At 49.8% G+C, this 19,174-nt stretch overlaps 3 protein-coding genes across 3 annotated transcripts; 2 read left to right on the plus strand and 1 right to left on the minus strand.

Annotated features, from left to right (window-relative positions):
* Positions 1–1,356: 1,356 nt before the first annotated feature.
* Positions 1,357–15,442, plus strand: znf292b (zinc finger protein 292b). The gene is given in 9 exon segments (XM_026995839.2): positions 1,357–1,518; positions 5,186–5,340; positions 5,537–5,615; positions 5,776–5,911; positions 6,119–6,324; positions 6,594–6,730; positions 6,866–7,007; positions 7,117–14,655; positions 14,657–15,442. Coding segments are annotated over 9 exon segments (8,784 nt in total). The 3' UTR covers positions 14,885–15,442.
* Positions 15,443–15,613: 171 nt separating this feature from the next.
* cx28.8 (connexin 28.8) lies at positions 15,614–18,144 on the minus strand. Its single transcript, XM_026995840.2, has 2 exons — positions 17,581–18,144; positions 15,614–17,300 (listed from the first exon to the last, which is right to left on the minus strand). The coding sequence occupies exon 2, from the start codon at positions 17,281–17,283 to the stop codon at positions 16,480–16,482; it is 804 nt and encodes a 267-aa protein (XP_026851641.2). The 5' UTR covers positions 17,284–17,300; positions 17,581–18,144; the 3' UTR covers positions 15,614–16,479.
* A 107-nt stretch (positions 18,145–18,251) lies between these two features.
* smim8 (small integral membrane protein 8) lies at positions 18,252–19,034 on the plus strand. The gene is made up of 2 exons (XM_026995841.2): positions 18,252–18,478; positions 18,572–19,034. The coding sequence occupies exons 1-2, from the start codon at positions 18,350–18,352 to the stop codon at positions 18,728–18,730; spliced, it is 288 nt and encodes a 95-aa protein (XP_026851642.1). The 5' UTR covers positions 18,252–18,349; the 3' UTR covers positions 18,731–19,034.
* Positions 19,035–19,174: the final 140 nt, after the last annotated feature.

The raw sequence follows: 19,174 nt of genomic DNA on the forward strand, positions 1-19,174 counted from the left end.
CCTTTACTCTGGTACGTTTACATGAACATCTTAATCTAATAATTTCATTACATTACAGCTGTTATTAATGAAAACGTTTTAGTATTTTTTACACCACTGCGAAGAAACTCAGACCAGAGGGATTGAAGGTGACAATGTAATTATAAATTAAAAAACATTATACACATGTATAGTCTAACTAAATGAAAGGATATAAATACACGTGTGTGTCAGTCAATTATAACATACAGCGTAGTTTGTATGAGACAGTGGGGCCTGACCGTGTCCTGAAAAGCTACATCTATGATCTGGACAACCTACACCACCTCTCCCTCCACCTTGCACTACATCTTTATGATCTGGACTAGGGACTGAACCTACACCACCTCTCCCTCCACCCTGGGCTACATCCTTATGATCTGGACTAGGGACTGAACCCAACAGGGCAGAGTGGTGGGCTGTGTTCTCCTACACAGACAGTAAGGTTTATTGTGGACTATTTCTCCACAGGAGTAGCATCTGACTCCTTCCATACTGGCTTCATTTACAAGCCTATTGCCTTGAGGTATTCTGAGATGTGTTGAAGGTGAGGAACTTCTACTCTGGAAGTGTTTTTAGCAGTTGGCATGACGACCAAGTCCCCCATCCTCCTAAGGTAATAAAAAATAGTGTTTACAGGGAAAAGAGGTTTAACATTGAATTAGGCATATTAACATAAAACATAAGGGAGTATAGAGATTCTGTGTCCTTTCAGAATGATTTGAGTGCAGGGCATCTGCAAAGCAGAGGATCCTGGGTAGCCTTCGGTGGACCTCAGAGTAAGATATATGACCTCTCCCCCAGGCTCAGGACTGAATAGAATAACAATCTTCTTTAGTGTTGGTGTGGGTGTTGAATATCAGTATGCATATGTTGACTAATGTATGGATGGATGTAATGGTGGTGAATGCAAACACTAGTATGTAAAAAGGTGAATACATAATCACTTCTGACCAATGTATAAATCTGTGGATTCTTTGTGTGATTGTTATACATATTCCGGAGGTGCCTCAGTAATGCTTGTTAACGTTAACCTGCAGCTATACTCTTCTACTGATTCTGAAGTCTGCATGCTCGCGTGCCAAGGGTAGGCGCATCGGCTCCTCCACTGCACGGTCGCGTGCACGGTCGTACCCCACAGTGACGTATTCGGTGCGCAGGAGTTGCACTCTACAAATCATGCGCACGGGAAACGGCCGCCACGCGCCGTTTGAAAATCCGCGAATCTGCGACTGCGGCGTGAAATGCGACGCGCCCGGAGAGTGCGCGCGCACGTCGGCGAGCCGTCGTCACGTGCTGCTGCTGCTGCGTGCGTACGCGACGGAGCTGGATGTGAAGATGGCGGACGAGGAGGCCGAGCAGGAGCGCCGCGAGCACAGCGGGAGCGCTCGCGGGATACACGCGCTCTCGGCCCGCCTGGACACGCTGGCCGCCGCCCTGGACGCCGGCGCGGGGCGCCCGGACGAGCCCAGCTCGCGCTACTGCCAGGCGTTCTGTAAGGTCAGTGCGCGCGCTGTATGATCCGCAGCAGCGCGCACACACTCGCACACACACACAGTAGCGAGGCGGCTAACGCGGCTGTTTACGTGGTCGGTCTGGACGGAAAGTCATTTCTCGGTTGCGTGCGGATCGGGCCGCAAACGTGCCAGCCAGCCCGTGGCGCGCTGGACTATAAACAAACACACGGGCGCACGCGGAGCCCCCTTGACGTTGCATAGCAAACTAACCGCGCAGCTGCGCGTGCCAGTGGGCACAGATTAATCCCGGGATTAGCGGACGACCCGATCACAGTTATTATCTCAGATCAGATAATGTCGTGCCGCTGGTTTATTGTCCTCGAGACACGTGCGCTGAAGTGGGACGTGCTTGTCCACCCAGCGTTGACGTTCACGTGCAAATCCGTCCCTAGTCCCTACGGCAGACTCGCGCCTCCATTGCAGACGAGGACGGTTTCATGCGCCTCTGAGGCTCCTCGTGCTAACGTTACTAAATAGTGACGAATTCGAGAACTACCCCGTCCGATTTTAAAATATGGGTGTTTAAAGTAGCAAGTTTTTCCCCCAGCATGTGATACCAGTGCTAATTTCTAGTTGTATTTTTGAATTGATGTTCTTTTCCGTGGAGGTACCACAGAGTTCAACACTAATGAGTTCCCATACACTCCTCAGCCAGATGCCCTCCACCAGCAGGAGGAGGTCTGGCTGTCACCTGGAGCAGGACACACACACACACGCTCACTGGGTCTGCTTTGTGCCCCCACGCCCTGCGCTTCACACGCCTGGAGTGACCTGGTCTTACACGCGGCATGGAGGAACAGACACGCACTGAATAAACACGCAGAACAAACGCAGGTTTCTTATTGGCGGCCTTGACCGTAGTGAGAAGCAAACCTTAGCGAGATGTCTAGGAGACACACAGGACCAGATGAGGAGTTCGTGTTGTCATGAACATGCAGACCTCTGTGCTTGGGGAGCTGTTGCTGTCTGGGTATAACCCTGTCATTGAGTCTGAGTGTGTGTACTCCTGTGACCCTGTGTGTGTGTTGATACATCGGTATCTAAGCATCTCTGACTGAGTTGCCATCTCCTCATTATCTCCCTATCCAGAGTCTCTTCATGATATGCCCATGTAATCCATATTCTATATAATCCATACTCCTTATAATCCATACTCCCATGTGATCCGTACTCCATGTGATCCACATGCAATGGTTTCTGTATGTTTGTCAGAGCGCCTTACAAGGAGGCAAGAGTCTTGTGTGCACATTTTGAAGAGAAGATGGTGCAGTACAGAGGAGAGTCATGTTAGTGGTCGTGTTTGCGTCTTAGTTTCCACACCAGAGGGAACAGAACAGCAGTGTCTGCATCTGTGTGTGGTGATGAGGAAAGAACAGATGAATGAGCAGGACAGAGAGAGATGGAGGGAAGGAGTGACTGATGCAGAGAGAGAGAGAGAGCCCTGTTCTTCTCTTGTCCGGTTTAGTTTTGACATCTGAAATGTTCTGTTTGTGTCTGTTAGGATTGTGTGTACCTGTTACACACACCACGTACACACTGGCCACTTGGACGTTCCTTCAGCTGTTTCTCCGTGTTTGGTGCCTTCAGTCAGTTGTCTGGTATTTTACCTTGTTTTTGTTGTCTGTTCCATCTAGACGACTGGTGTGACTGGTGTGAAACGTATGCCTCCCTGTTCTCTGGAGGGGAGGGGAGGGTCTCTCACGCTAGGTGCTTATGACATCACCCCTTCTGGCTGCAAACACTTAAGAGGGAAATGTTGATTAAGAAAAGCTGAACCATAACGCAATGTGCTCTTTGGAGGAGGTTTACAGAGTTCTCCCAATCGGTGTGTGATTCTTCCTTCAGGAGGTGCATACGGTATGTCATACGGTAACATGTAACGTATGTCATATGCTAACGTGTAATGTGTATTTCATACAGTAACGTGTACGTCAGATGGTAATGTTGCATGTAAGTCATACTGCAGTGTGGCTGAGCATCCAGTGAGGTGTGATTCCTGTGCGCCTCTGTCACTATGGCTACGGCCAGCATGACCCCACCACACTGATGGGTTTGAAGGACTGAAGGATTAAACGTCTGGTGGGTTTCCCCACCAAAGTCGTCGTGTCTGAGGCAGGCGTGAGCTGAGTGTGTTTTGGAGAACAGATGCCTCCTCAGCTTTGTCGATACTGATCTGAAATCAGGCTGGTAGACTGGTCTCATTACACTGATATGGGAGTGAACTAATTCAAAATGATACTTGTGCACTTGTTTATTAGATCAGGAATTATATTACAGGCCGTGGATCCTGGAGCCAGTGTCCTGTTATTGTCCTTCTCCTGAACAGGAGTACTCGTAGGCACGCTCTCTTGTTCCTCTATGGTTGGTGTTCCCATTGCTCTGCCCTTTGCTGTGGTAAAGTTCACTGATTGGTGTTTTATGAGTAGATTTGTGTAGATTTTATTATTGTATTGCCCACACATCTCTCACTTTTCTCCTGCTGGTAAATCTTTTCCATGTCCCACACTGCCGTCAAATCTGATGATGGGGTCTGTCGCAGTGCTGGAACACTTAATTATACCTGCTCCTAATTGCTAATTATCACCCCTAATTACCCCCCCCCCCCCCTCCCCTCCCCGCCAGTGCTACACCACCAGAACATGACCTCCTCTGACCTCTGTGAGTCCTTCGTCTGCGTGGCTGTCAGGCTGCAGTGGTGTCTCAGTGGTTCAGGTACTGGACTAGTAATCAGAAGGTTGCCATTTCAAGTCCCACCACTGCCAGGTTGCTGCTGTTGGGCCCCTGAGCAAGACCCTTAACCCTTAGTTACTCAGTTCAGTCATAATTGTATGTCGCTTTAAATGAAAGTGTCGTAACTGTACTGCTGTGAAGTTTTATATCTACTGCTGTGCTGTGTGCAACATTTCATAACCACAGCTCACAATCAACCACTTTATCAACGGGGTCACGTAAGGTTGTATGTGGCATTACCCATGAATGTCCACAGGAGGCGCTGTTGAGTTCAACCTTCCCATGACCTAGCATTAGTTTATAGAGGGAAGATCTACACAAGGTGATATTTGCATGTGGAAAAGTGACTTACAAAATGTGAACACAGTTGCAGACCATCAGAAAATGGACAAAAGATCCATTCAAATCACATATTAACAAGGCTAGACCACACTGTCTGTGTTTCGGAAGCATAGCAGATCATTTGAATTATAGCAGCAGTCAGCAGTAAATACAAAACTAATGTACAAAATAGGAACATGTGCGAGGGGGCAAAAGAAGGGTTGGTGGTGTGTGTGTGTGTGGAGTCTGGGGTGGGTGTGTACAGACTCACTGGGGCAATGGAGTGTGTCTGGAGAAGTTAGTGATCTCAGGTCTAACCCCTCACCCCTAACCCCTCGCTGGCCTTCACAGGTGGGAGGTGTCTGATGCTCAGGTAAGACCAGCCATAATATGTCGTACACTCTGCTTCCCCACCTGGTTGGAGCATGCTCTGTTCTCCTGGTTGGATGATGTCTTCAGTCCGGGTGGTGTTGGACACACGGGTGGGGGTGCAGGGGCACGCCGTGGTACGGGTGGGGTGTGTGGTATGATAAAAGACAGAGCTCGTGTGTGTGTGTGTGTGTGTGTGTGTGTGTGTGTGTGTGTGTGTGTGTGTGTAGACCCTGGTGGAGTACGTGGGGAGGTGGAGATCTGAGCAGGACCCATGGCCCATGCTGGAGGGCTACGCCGTGGCCCTGCTGAGCTACGCCCGGGCCTCCACCCTTCTCTCCACCCAGTGTGACGACGTCTCTGTCGTACTCGAGAGAGTCTCGCTGTGAGTTCAAATCTTAGCCATTAAATCGCTCTACACACACATTTAGTCTTTCGCCGGCGGTGCATCTGAACTTGCTGTTCAGCACACCATTTCCCCCCATCCATTCATTCATTCACTCAGTCATTCCTCCATCCACTCTACATCCTCCTGTAGTGGAGGTGGCTTTCTCGTATCTGATTGGTTCTTTCTTCTTCAGGAGCTGTGTAGAGCTTCTTCTCTCCATATCAGACACTTTTCCAGATTCACTGTGGCGACAGTTTCGGGCCTCAGTTCAGGTAGAGTCCTAAACTACACGTCTCTCTCTCACACACACACACACACACACACACACAACACTGTGCTGCTGTCACATTGTGCAATATCAGAGTTGTATTCTTTGTGTAGGAGATACCCATGTATTTCTAACATTCTCTGATTTAATTCTGTCATATACAGGCAGCTCATTCGCTCCTGGAGGAGAACGGCATCACCCAGCTACGCCTCCTGTCTGCTGCTGCTCAAGAGAAAGGAATGTGGACCAATAGCACGCTACAGGGCATTCTCAACGATGACACGCCTCCCGCCAAGACAGGTGGCACCTCCTCTCCTCACCTGTGCAGTCCTGTAGTCACACCTGTACAGTTTTAGACTGGAAAGGAAGCAGAGATACAGAGGTCAATGCCACTGATTTATAACCCTAACCCCAGTCGGTGCATGCTGTTAGCGATTCTCTCCTTGACGTTATGTCTGGTCCAGCGGTGGTGTTTGAGGGAGGTCCGTTCCTTCTGTTTTCTTTCAGTCCATGAGTTCCTCAGCCGTGAAGGTCCAGACCTGCTGCAGGTGCGCGTGAAGTACCTGATTAAGGAGAACTACATGGACAAGGCAGCGGTGCTGGCCAGAGCCTGTGTTGACTGCCCCGGGTTCCAGAGCAGGGCGGCGCACTTCAAGCAGATTTACCTGGTGTGTCTGTGCACTGTTGCCCCACAGCAAACGCTGATGGATGAGGTAAGTGTGGAAGTTTGCGTACGCTTACGTAACAGCACAAACATATGACCTACAGAATAGTTCACCATCGGATGCACCATAGAAAAGGCCTCTGCCCTAAACGCTAATTGTGGATTTTGCATCTTAGCACTAATGCGACCTTTTGACTTTTGTGCCTTGTAATGAGAAGGCTCTCCCCTCTGCTGTGGTGAGCCCTAGTGAGCCCACGGGGTGTTTTGGACTGAACCATTTGTACATACTTGTCACCCTTTTCCCGCCTGCTCCTGAAGCTCTCCAAGGTGGACTGTCGAGATGCGCTGGAGATGATCTGTAACTTGGAGGCCGAAGGAGACGAGAGGGGAGCCTTCACTCTCTGCTCGGGCTTCCTGAGCCGACAGCTTCTCCAGGAAGACTCGTACTGTGCCTGGTGAGCTCAGACAGAGACAGACAGAGCCTCTTCCCAGCATCAGAATGAACAGAGTGAAGTCCTCAACTGTTGGACCAGCGAGGTGGTTGTGCTGTAACTACGTGCTCTCTTTCTCTCTCTTTTTCTTTCTCTCAGGGAACTCACTCTTTTCTGGAGCAAACTCCTGAAACGTTTAGAGCCGACAGAACAAGGTTTTCTAGAACGATGTCGACAGATGTCACGTCTGGCCAAAACTGTATTCCACTTACTGTTTTTCATAAAAGTGATCCAGTCAGAGGTGAGAGTCACACACTTGCACTTCAGCCCATCCTTTCAGCCTTTGTTGAAATGGAGGAACGGTTGATTCGTATCAAACTGAGATTTCTCTTCTGGTCTCTGCCCCTCAGCTGGACAAGGTCGGATTGCCCGCCTGCATCGAGATGTGTGTCCGTGCTCTCCGGATGGAATCGTGTGAGGGACCTAGCAAAGCCACCATGTGCAAAACCATCTCGTGCCTGCTGCTCTCCGACCTGGAAGTGAAACGGGCCTGCCAGCTGACAGAGTTCCTTCTGGAGCCGACAGTGGACTCGTACTATGCCGTGGAAACACTTTACAATGAGCCAGACCAGAAGCTCGAGGAGGAGAGCCTTCCCATTCCCAACTCTCTACGCTGTGAACTACTCCTGGTTTTCAAAACCCAATGGCCCTTCGATCCAGAATACTGGGACTGGAAGACACTAAAGCGTCATTGCTTAGGCCTGATGGGAGAGGAGGCATCCATCGTGTCCTCCATCGATGAGCTAAACGATGACCGTCCTGAAGACACGGAGCAGGATTCCGGGTTTGTCCAGGAGGCATTCAAGGATGTTTCCGAGCACTTTTTAGATGCTACAAATGAACTTAAGGAAATAGCAGACCAGAGACAGAAAAACCGAGAGATCAAGAAGCTGAGGGAGAAAGGGTTTGTGTCGGCTCGGTTTAGGAACTGGCAAGCTTACATGCAGTATTGTGTCCTGTGTGATAAGGAGTTCCTCGGTCACAGAATAGTGCGTCATGCACAGACTCATTTCAAAGACGGATATTACAGCTGCCCGATATGCACGGAGACGTTTGAAACCAGGGAGAACCTAGACCCACACGTGACGTCCCACGTAAAGCTGTCTTGCAAAGAACGTCTGGCCGCAATGAAAACCTCTAAGAAACTGGCGAATGCAAAAAACAGTTCCCCTGTTGTCCCTGCGCCAAAGGCTAAAGGTGGAGACAGCCAGGCATGGAAGACCAAGAGCAGCGGTGACACTGATGGGACGAGCGTGGAGCCAGGGCACGTCCCTGGGGTGGTGGCAGACGGGGCACAGAGCAACATTTGCCCCGTTCCGAACTGCAGGAAAAGATTCAAGTACTTCCGGAATCTCCTGGCCCATGTGAAGGACCACGGGGAAGTAGGAGAAGCCCAGCGCTTCCTGGAGCTGCAGACCATGCGGATCGTGTGTCAGTACTGTCGGCGTCAGTTCGTGAGCGTCAGCCACCTCAATGACCACCTTCAGGTTCACTGTGGTGCTAAACCATACATCTGCATCCAACTGAACTGCAGAGCGAGTTTTGACTCCAACACCGAGCTTCTCGTGCACAGGAAAGACCATCCGGTCTTCAAGGCCAAGTGCATGTTTGCTGACTGTGGGAAGATTTTCAGCGAGGCTTTTAAACTCTACGATCACGAGGCCCAACATTACAAAACGTTCACCTGCAGGGTGGTGGGCTGTGCTAAAGTGTTCCACTCTCAGTCACAGTTAGATTTGCACAGAGAGAGCCATGAGGCTAAGAAAACAGAAGAGCAGATCCCCGAGGGTCCTCTTCTGGAGCCTCAGCCCGACGAATCCTGTGGATCATCCAGGGAGGCTGTTGGGCACATCATCCTTCCAGCTGCCCAGTTTAACTCCGATTGCTTGGTAGGTCCGTCAAATCACCCGCCAGCCCTGGTGAAAGTGAAGCACTCCGTCGAAAGCATGCTCAACAACTCGGATTCCGGTGGCACACATGCGTTTGACCCTGGAACATACAAAAGTGAACCACCTGATCCAAACCTCATGCAACCACTCATCCCACAAATGGAGAATCTAATGGTCCAGCCCCTCGCCAACCCTTCCGTGTCCCACCTACATGAACCGAGGGCAGACGACGCCTTGCTGGAGGCATTGATGAGTGACCCAATGCTGGCTCCACCGTGCCCGGATCCCCACACATCCTCCTACCAGAGCATTCTGGAGGACTTTCCACCAGTACCCTCCAGAGATGTTTTACAAGGTCAGATGCAGACTACAATTTCACAGGCCCGTAATCCGCCACCGTATAGCAGTGCTAAAGCTGAATATGGACAGTATGCTCCTAATTCAATATCCCAGATACAAGCACAGTACCAAGACCCATATAGGAATAACGTGGAACCCTTACCACTGTCTGCCCATAAAAGTACACAAGTAATGCTAGATTCTCAAAGGCATCATCAGCCTGCCTTTTCAGGCAGTGAACAGAGCAGACCAGTACAGTCAATGCACACAAACACCCTGACCAGACCAGCACAGTCAGTGCATACTAACAACCTGAGCCCAGACATGAGCAGACCAGTACAGACAATTCACGCTAACAACCTGAGCCCAGACATGACAAGACCAGTACAGACAATTCACGCTAACAACCTGAGCCCAGACATGACAAGACCAGTACAGACAATTCACGCTAACAACCTGAGCCCAGACATGAGCAGACCAGTACAGTCAGTGCACACACTTACCCTGACCAGACCCGTACAGACAATTCACGCTAACAACCTGAACCCAGACATGAGCAGACCAGTACAGACAATTCACGGTAACAACCTGAGCCCAGACATGAGCAGACCAGTACAGTCAGTGCACACACTTACCCCGACCAGACCAGTACAGACAATTCACGGTAACAACCTGAACCCAGACATGACCAGACCAGTACAGACAACTCACACCAACAACCTGACCCCAGACATAAGCAGAAAAGCACAGTCAGTGCATACTAACAACCTGACCCCAGACATGACCAGACCAGTACAGACAATGCATGCACACAACCTGACCCCAGACCTGAGCAGACCAGTACAGACAGTGCATGCAAACAACCTGACCCCAGGAATGAGCAGTCCAGTACAGACAGGGCACCCAAACAACCTGACCCCAGGCATGAGCAGTCCAGTACAGACAGGGCACGCAAACAACCTGACCCCAGGCATGACCAGTCCAATACAGACAGGGCACGCAAACAACCTGACCCCAGGCATGACCAGTCCAATACAGACAGGGCACGCAAACAACCTGACCCCAGGCATGACCAGTCCAATACAGACAGGGCACGCAAACAACCTGACCCCAGGCATGACCAGACCAGTACAGTCAGTGCACGCAAACAACCTGACCCCAGGCATGACCAGACCAGTACAGTCAGTGCACGCAAACAACCTGACCCCAGATATGACCAGACCAGTACAGTCAGGGCAGGCAAACAACCTGACCCCAGATATGACCAGACCAGTACAGTCAGGGCAGGCAAACAACCTGACCCCAGGTATGACCAGACCAGTACATACAATGCATGCTAACAACTTGGGCCCACCAGCTGAAGAGAAGCAGAGACATGAGTGTGCATATGAAACATGTTCCCGAGACTACAGCTCCTATAGGAGCCTCACCAAGCACATGAAAGCTGCGCACCCTGAGTTTTATACACAGTGGAAACTAGTGAGGAAGAGCAAGAGGGAAGTCCAGTCCACGAGCAGAAATTTGTCCACGAATGGGAAAGTTAATTCTGTTGCCCCTTTGCACAAACAGACGGGGCAAAGAGTTCCCGCTCCTGTGTCAAAAATCCAGAACCCCGGTGTACAGCCAGCGAGCTCTCCAAGCTCCAGTTATTCCTCTGGCTCCGCCCATCTAGCATCTTCCGCAGGCCAGACTTTCCCTAACCAGATCGAGAATATCTTGGACCCCATTGTTCTGTCACAGTTGGGAAACACTGCAGGTGAGTCTCACAGACCACATGAGCCTTCATGGAGCTGTATCCCAGTGAACAGTTCACTTCAACAGGAGTCCTGCCAATCACAAGGAATTACTTCAAATACGGACGCCCTCTCTGTTAGTCACTTTCCTTCACACATGAACACGAGTTCACAAAGCCAGAGGCCAGATGCCCAGTGTGGAGGAAGTGTCTACCCTCCTTTGCAGTCTCAGAATAATCTCCCGTGTCACTTTATTCCTTCTCAGATGGAAGGATCTCAAAGGATGTGTAATCCAGCAATTCCAGGCCACTCCAGTGATTCATCTGCGTCTCCCTACACTCAGCAGGCCAAGAGCAACTCTGTACATGTTGTAAAACATACTGAGTGTGTGGTAAAACTGGAGAGAAACCCCCACCTGGGGTTAACACCTTCCAACAGCATGCCACAATACACCCCTCCAACTGGGGTGAATTCCCAAGGTTCCCACGACGACGGAGGCAGTTCCACGCATGGTCGTGACATTAAAAGAGTGAAACGTAACAAAAGGACAAAGTGGCCCGCCATCATCCGAGATGGGAAGTTCATTTGCTGCAGGTGCTTCAGAGAATTTCAGAGTCCTAAGTCTCTTGGAGGACATTTGTCTAAACGTTCACACTGCAAGGCCTTTGATGAAGCAGAGCTCAGTGCAGACCTGCCCACCTCATTTCTTGATCTTTTAAATTCCCCTCACCCTGTGAACACTCCCCAGAACCCCAGCCAGACCTTTCACGCGGTCAGTAAAGTTCCTCTTGATCCAAAATTATTCCCCAATGTCACTTTTCTACATGGTGAAGATTCCACATACCCTAATGATCATAAGCAGAGCTGCAAGATCGTCAGACAGAGTTCAGCAAATCCCTGTGAGCCTGTAGAAACAGGACAGCAAACCTTTACCAGTACCACACTGTCTTATCCTCTCGATGGACAAAACAGCCTGGTCAAGCCTGCTGAGAATGGGAGCGAAGGGAGGAACCAGCATCCAATAAAATTTACCCAGTCCTGCCACCACTTGCCCAGTGATGCTGGTCTCTCAGATCCACTACTGTCTCATTTGCTAGGTGACGAGAACTTTGCCACCTCCTCTTTTAACAACCTTCCCACTGATCATGTTGGCAAAATCCTTCAAACGGAAACACTAAATAAGATGGAAGAAATCAGACAACGTTCTGCAGTTGTAAATGCCGGCGGATCGTCAGACGACGACCTTCTGGCTGCCATGGCCAGCCTTGCTCAAAATCTGGTGTCAGAAAAGAGTGTGAAGGAAAAACTCCGTGAACAGATACTGGCTGGAGACTTTCACAAGAAAAACAGTTCATGTGTTCAATGTGTCGACAATTCAAATCCTCCACAAACATCACATGGGGTTCAGAAAGTCCCTCAGAGTAATCAGCTCCATGTTGGAAATGGTGCTGAACTGTCCCCAGAAGGTTTGGCCCAGACTAGCAATGTTGCTCCTGATTCAGGTGCATCTCAGATCCCTGTGGCCAACAGTGTGAATGATAATTTCACTAAAGAACCTCTCCCACAAGGAGACGAAATGACAGAAATCCAAAAAGCTCTTGAAAGATTGGATCTGGATAGGGAAATAGTTCAAAGTAACCAGGTCACCACTGAGCCTTCAGAGTCTGATGGAGTGTCTGTGGCCTCTGAGGTTTTGAACTCCACTGTCAAGACTCCAGGCTACGGTTGTGACAGCGATGGTTGTGGTTACAGGGCCATGACCAAAGATGCTCTGTTCAAGCATCTAGTCAAGCTCCACAACTACACTGATGAAATGCTAAATCAGTGGAGAAAAGATCAGTTTAAATTTGCCCCGTTTAGTTGTCAGATATGTTCCAAAACGTTTACACGAAACTCAAACTTGAGAGCCCATTATCAGACTGTTCACAACTATTCACACGACCAGATGCTGAAGACGAGAGTCAAACGTCACTACAGCCGAAAATCTGTGGACGGTGGTGGACATAGTCCCTGTCCCGCTCCAGGTACCAGTCTAGTACAGAAGACAGAAGGCGGACAAGGACCTGGTGCGCCGGTACTGCTTAAGGCAGACAGAAGTGTTAAATCAGACTGCAGTATTCAGCCCTTTGCACAACAACCTCCTCCTGGTCGCCCAGCGACTCCCCTGCAAAGCCATCCAGTCCTCCAGAAACTGGTCACATCAGGCCCTTCCTTGGAAACGGCCTCGAGCGTGAAGCAACAGCTGAACAGTCAGTTGACACCAAGACCTTTAGCACCCAGCCAGCACACCCTTGGCTTGACCCCTGGAGGCCTAGTGATTCCATCTACACCGATGGGGGCCCAAACCCCGTCCATCACTACACAGACGGGTAATCTGTCCCCAGACAAGAAGCTGAAACAAGGAAGACTTAAAATGCCCAAGACAAAAGAAATGACTAAGAAGGCAAAAGAGAAAAAGGTGGAGACGGATGACGTTTTCAGCCCCTACAGGCCGTACCGGTGCGTACATCAGGGCTGCGTGGCCGCGTTTACTATTCAGCACAACCTTATACTCCATTATAAGGCTGTACACCAGTCCGTCTTGCCCAAGTTTGAAGATGACAATGTGGAGGAAGAAAATGAGGAAAATGAGGAGGAGGAGGAGGAGGAGGAGGAGGAGGAGGAGGAGGATGTATCTGATACTGAGGTCGCTGAGGTAACAGAGCTTCGGTGTCAAGTCAGAGATTGCTCTCGAGTGTTCCAGGCCGTTCCGGACCTGCTGCAACATTACCTTCAGCTCCACAAACTGAGTCTCGACAAAGCAGGTGCCATGATGTCCGACATGGACTTGGGCAGGTTTCAGTGTGAACAGCCAGACTGTGCTGTTACCTTCACTGCATTTTGGAAATACGTTAGCCACATTGACCAGGAGCATAAAGACACAAAGGTCTTGAGAGTGGAGGCTGTGGATGGAGCGTTCCGGTGCGAAGTTGAAGGTTGTGACTGTGTTTACAGCACGCGGTCAAATCTCTTGCGACACACCATGAAAAAACACCCAGACCTTTATAAACAGCAACTCTTGAACTCGAAGGAGAGCGAGAAGGGCCTGAAACTCGGTCGACCCCGGAAATACAACCACGCCTGCCTTGAGAAGGAAAATAGAGAGGTTAATAAGAAACCCGTTTGTAAGGGGGGTGAGAAAAAGAGAAAAGATGAGAAGAACCACTGGACAAAATATGGAAAACCCATTCTGAAGACCACAGAGGAGGCGTCCGCACTGTGCACCAAGCAGTTTCCCCTCCAGTATCCTTGTATGATCAAGGGCTGCGAGACTGTAACCAGCTCGGAACGAAACATCATGAAACATTATGTTCAGCACGGCCTGCCTAAACAATACCTGGAGGAGCAAAGGAGCAACTATATATACTGTAAGAAACTGCCCCGCTCCAGGTACAAACGGATCGCCTCCAGGAGCGATGACACTGAGAAGTCTGACGAGAGCTCCGTTGAGATGTCTGAGAATGACGAGGCTGGAGACTCCGATCCAAGCATGTCGGAGTTCTCCAAGCCAACATCCGAGAAGGAGAGTACTGAAGACGCAGAGGCTTCGGACGCCAAGCCGTCCACCGACACAGGCTCGGATATCTCCATGGTGATCAAACGCAGGAGAGGACGCCCACGCAAGGGAGTTTGTGACCGATCGTTTGCACACAAGAGGATGACGAGGTCAAGAGCTGCGCAGAGTCACGCTGTCAACTATGCAGACATCAACTCGGACTCCACATCGTCCAGCACCACGCTGGCCCAAGAGGAAGGTGCTGATGAAAATGCAACACTAAACTCGTTTAAACCTCTGGGCTTCGAGGTATCCTTCCTTCAGTTCCTGGAGGAATCCAGCCCATCCTCGGGAAAGAGGAAAGCATCCGTTATGCTGGATGTTAATCCACGCAAAAAAAACCTCCGCCATACAACTAAAGACGGCCTCGGTTGTGTGCAGTCGGGCCGAGGCCGGAGACGTACTGAAACTCGTTGAATTTAAGAACCCTCAGAAGCTCACCTGTCTTAGTAACGTAACGTTTGAGGTTCACAGAGGGTTTTCAAACGTGTCTGAACTATTGCTCAAACAGCTGCATGAAATGCGACCTGCTGTGGTGATCCACAAAAGAAGGTGTGTGTGACGCTACACAGCTGTTCTCCCGCCTGCGCCAAACATCCGTCTCACTGCCCAGCAACTTCTGAGGGATTTCTGTTCGGATGAGTTGTGTAGGGAGTAAAGGTTGACTGAGTTTGTTCTGTTGGAATGTTGGTGAAACAGTACATGGCTATGTGGAGGTGGGGGGGGGTTTCACAAAACACTTGTTAAAGGACTGTGTGTATAAACTCATTTTGTAGTTGAGAAATGTAATGATATACCTCCAAAGCATGCTCCAACAAAGATATTTAGCACATCTTGCCTTTGGAAATGAACTTTGAATGGAATATTAAAGATTTACTTTATAAATATTCCATAGAAATGTACTTTCTAAGTGAAACGCCCCTCTTCCACTTGGACTGGACATGTTGTAGTGCAGTGTGTAAATGGTAACTGTTTTGGTCTCGTTTACCGTACATTGTAAATCTGAAATTGTCTGATGTGGTGTTTGTGTGTGCTTATACTGGCTTTCTGGATAAACACAGCCACCAGCAGTCTGTACCTTAAACATCTGAGACCAGTTTATTACAGCTTGTGTTTTGTACCTCTGCCTGTGGTGCTTTTTTTTTTTCCCTGCTGGAAGAGACACACTTTTGTATTGCGTCTTACCCACATAGACCTGGAAGTTCAAACATTTTTGAGTATGGTTTTTGTTTTTTTGTTCCACCAACACTCCCATACCAAAAGATTTTGTTTCCTGGTTACTGAATGATGCTTTTAAAAATGTCATTTCAGTGTTTTGTTTTTGCCGCAGATGTTTTCGTATTTGAACAACAGAAAGGAGTAAAGGACAGGCTACCGTGCCTCCTCACCTCTACCGCACCTCCCTGTCAGTCTCTCCTCTTGGCATGAACTGTTTTTCTCACACACTTATTTTCAGCTCAGTGTTTCTCTCTCAGACGTCATCGTCTAAACACGGTTACGTTTTTCAGGTTAAGTTTGGTTTGCCCTCTTGAAGGTCCTACAGTTTATGGATCAGCTGTTTCCTTTGTAATGGATATTTTGTTAGTAGCAGTAAAGTGAAATAAAAATACAGAGGAAAAACTATTAACACACTCGACACAATAGAACCATACTACTGCAGCACGTGGGGGTGTGTGGGGGTGTGTGTGAGTTCAACATCTGCTACCTGTTACCATTAAAATATTACAAATAAAAAATTGTAGTCTATTACTCTATTTAGGGTTCATGTATTTAAATTCACATAACTCACCACCAAATATTAAACAGGCTGTACACACAAACACCTGTGTATCATACTGACGTAGTCCACACCTGTGGCCCAGTTTAAATAAATAAAGCTACTCGGCATCACGTATGCGTGATTCCCTTCAGCACTCAACACCCCTGACTGCTTGAATGACACACTAATCCCACCAACTTTGACAAACTGCCAAAGACCATTACCGTCCCACATGGGGATGTTGACCGGGACTGATCCCGGTCGCTTTATTGAGATGTTAAAGACTACTGGCCACTCCGGGAACACAGGTCCTAATCAGTCTGCTAATAGACAGAAGTTTGTCGAGCACTAGCGGGGACAAACGGACAGTCAACATCCATTTTACCCCGTGGGACTGTTCAGGCGGGTAGTTCTTTTGCCCTGTGCGGCAGCTGGAGCTGAGTCGCGTCCGCGTCGTCTTTGCTGGCAGACGTGGGTTTTGGTCCAGGACAGGCGAGTGTAAACGTGGAGGGCGGGCGGCAGCCGCATGGGGGCATATCTCTCTGTGGCTGCACAGGGGCGTACCTCTTACTGAAAGACCGCCAGCACTGTTTGGACAGGATGTACACCATTTCCGCCACGTTGAGTGCGATGCACAGCATGGACGTGCAGCCCATGATGTAGAGGAAGATTCGCTTCTCTGTGGCTTTGGAGATGTAGCAGTCCACGGTGTTGGGGCAGGGCACCTCACTGCAGCGCAGCAGCCTGGGCACGTGGAACCCGCTGTAGACCAAGTAAAAGGTCAGCAGCGTGCCCACTTCGAAGGCCGTTTTCAGCGTCAGGCTGAAGAGGTACGTGCACATGAGGCCACCGTCGAGTCTGCCTCTGTCCTCGTAAAGTTTCCGGCCGTGTCTCTGCTCACGGTGCTGCCGGTAGGCCACGTGCAGCGCCACCAGCAGGGACGGCGTGGACACCGCGATCAGCTGCAGTGCCCACAGGCGTACCTGCGAGATGGGGAAGAATCGGTCGAAGCAGACGTTCTCACAGCCCGGCTGCTGCGTGTTGCACACAAACTCCTTCTGCTCGTCCTTCCACACCTGCTCAGCGGCGGCGGCAAAGACGAGGATGCGGAACACGAAGAGGACAGAGAACCAGACTCTCCCGATGACGGTGGAGTACTTGTTTACGCCACTCAGCACAGTCTGCAGAAAGCCCCAGTTCATGACTGCCAACGAGACAACTAGAACAACAAAAACAAATTTTTAAAAAGTTTCCTATTCCTTTATTTAATTGGCCTCTTACTTTCAGACTTTCCTTCAAACGTTAGCCAACATTAGGCCTACAGCAATACTTTAAACGTCACATGGAAAATGTGTTCATAAAAGTGACTTTCTCAAAGTGACTTTTATCTTATACATCTATTGCATATATTTGTATAATAGATTAATAGTCACGTTACATTTATCATTTCAAAACCACTAACATACAGAAGGAAGTTGGCCATTAAACGTTCTGTTCACCTTGGTGTCGTGAAATGTTCCCGGGAGCGTCCGTTTATCTCCGTGAAGACTGTGCTGGAATAAACGCTGAATTATAGGAAACCCGCTACCGGTTCATCCCGAATGCACCTGCCGTACGTGCCACACCTGGTTGCCATGGAAGCGGCTTACGTCACCGATTACAGTAAACACTGCAAGATTAAACCCCAAACGACAGACTACGGACTCCTAAAATACGCAACTGTTCTGCTGCCAGAGCGCTGATCTGTTATCTGTTGATCTACGTGGACATTTAGTCTCGCACTAAACACGCATCTGTTCTCTTCGCGGGAGCCTTGGTAACCCCGTGCACCGGGCCGATACGGGCTCGCGTGAAAACATGACAATGACTTTGTGCACGGGGAAAGCAGACGCCCTACGTCGCGTGAGAGGTGCACATAAAACGTGCGGTGTTTCAAAAGTACGCAGGGTTGATACAGGAGCTCGTGTGCGTGCCCGAGCAGGGAGGGACGGTCATGCAAATTTAACGATATCGGTGGGTCGTTTCACCTCTCCGTGTATTATTAACGACGTGCGTCCGCGCTGTCACGTTTGCCGCGTGCGTCATCCAGCCGCTAGGCGGCGTGGTGTCCTTCCTCGCGACCTTCGGCCGCGCTCGTGCAGACGCTCTTGCTTCGCGGGAAGATGGCGGCGCGCAGCGTGCCGCGGTGCTCGTGAGACCGCGGGTCCGTCCGTCCGTGCGCGCGCGCGCTCGGGACTGAATTCTGCGGGGATCTGCGCGCTGTTCGGGATGTCCGGCGCGGACAGCGGCGGCGGTAAAGGTGTCCGCAACGCGGCGGAGTACCGGAGCCCCGGGTTCAGAGGCGCGAGAACCACCTCGCTCTTCCGCGCCGTCAACCCGGAGCTCTTCATCAAACCCGTACGTCAGCGCACGTTACCCGTGCATGTTACCCCGTGCATGTGATTTCGTGAAACGTTGTTCATTACGTGTCCGTGCTTGACCGCTCCACAGAACAAACCCGTGATGGCGTTCGGCCTCGTGACCATCACCCTGTGCGTCGGGTACCTTGGATACCTGCACGCCGTGAGGGAGAACGCGCAGGAGCTGTACGAAGCCGTGGACGGCGAGGGAGAGAGATGCATGCGTAGGAAAAGCTCCAAGTGGGACTGAGGGGCTTGAGGGGCAGCCTGCACGCCGGAGACGCCTCGTGACGCATTATAGCGGCGGGGTTACCCACTGCCACGCGCCTCGGTAATGGGATGACGACATGACATATGTCTGAATCTTCATAAAAGATGTAATATGTTATGGACCTATCTAGTGTTCATAGGTGAACGACACTGTTGTAGACGCAGCCTAAATGTTGTTCTCTGTCCTTCACGAGAGCAGAAAAATGTCAACACTGTGTTTAGAGCTTATCTGAAACTTTTTATAAATTGTTTATTTTAAATAAAATCTTAAATGGCTGAAGAAATCATTGATTTCCAAACAACAATGGCATTGCATGCCTTTGTGTTGTTTTGTGTCTGTGTGTCTATATTTGTGTGAACATGTACATATACCACACACACACAAATCAAAAACAAACAAAAAGAGCCAGTAGAATGTTATATT

This window comes from Electrophorus electricus, chromosome 8 (assembly GCF_013358815.1).
Source record: "Electrophorus electricus isolate fEleEle1 chromosome 8, fEleEle1.pri, whole genome shotgun sequence".
Lineage (NCBI taxonomy): Eukaryota > Metazoa > Chordata > Actinopteri > Gymnotiformes > Gymnotidae > Electrophorus > Electrophorus electricus.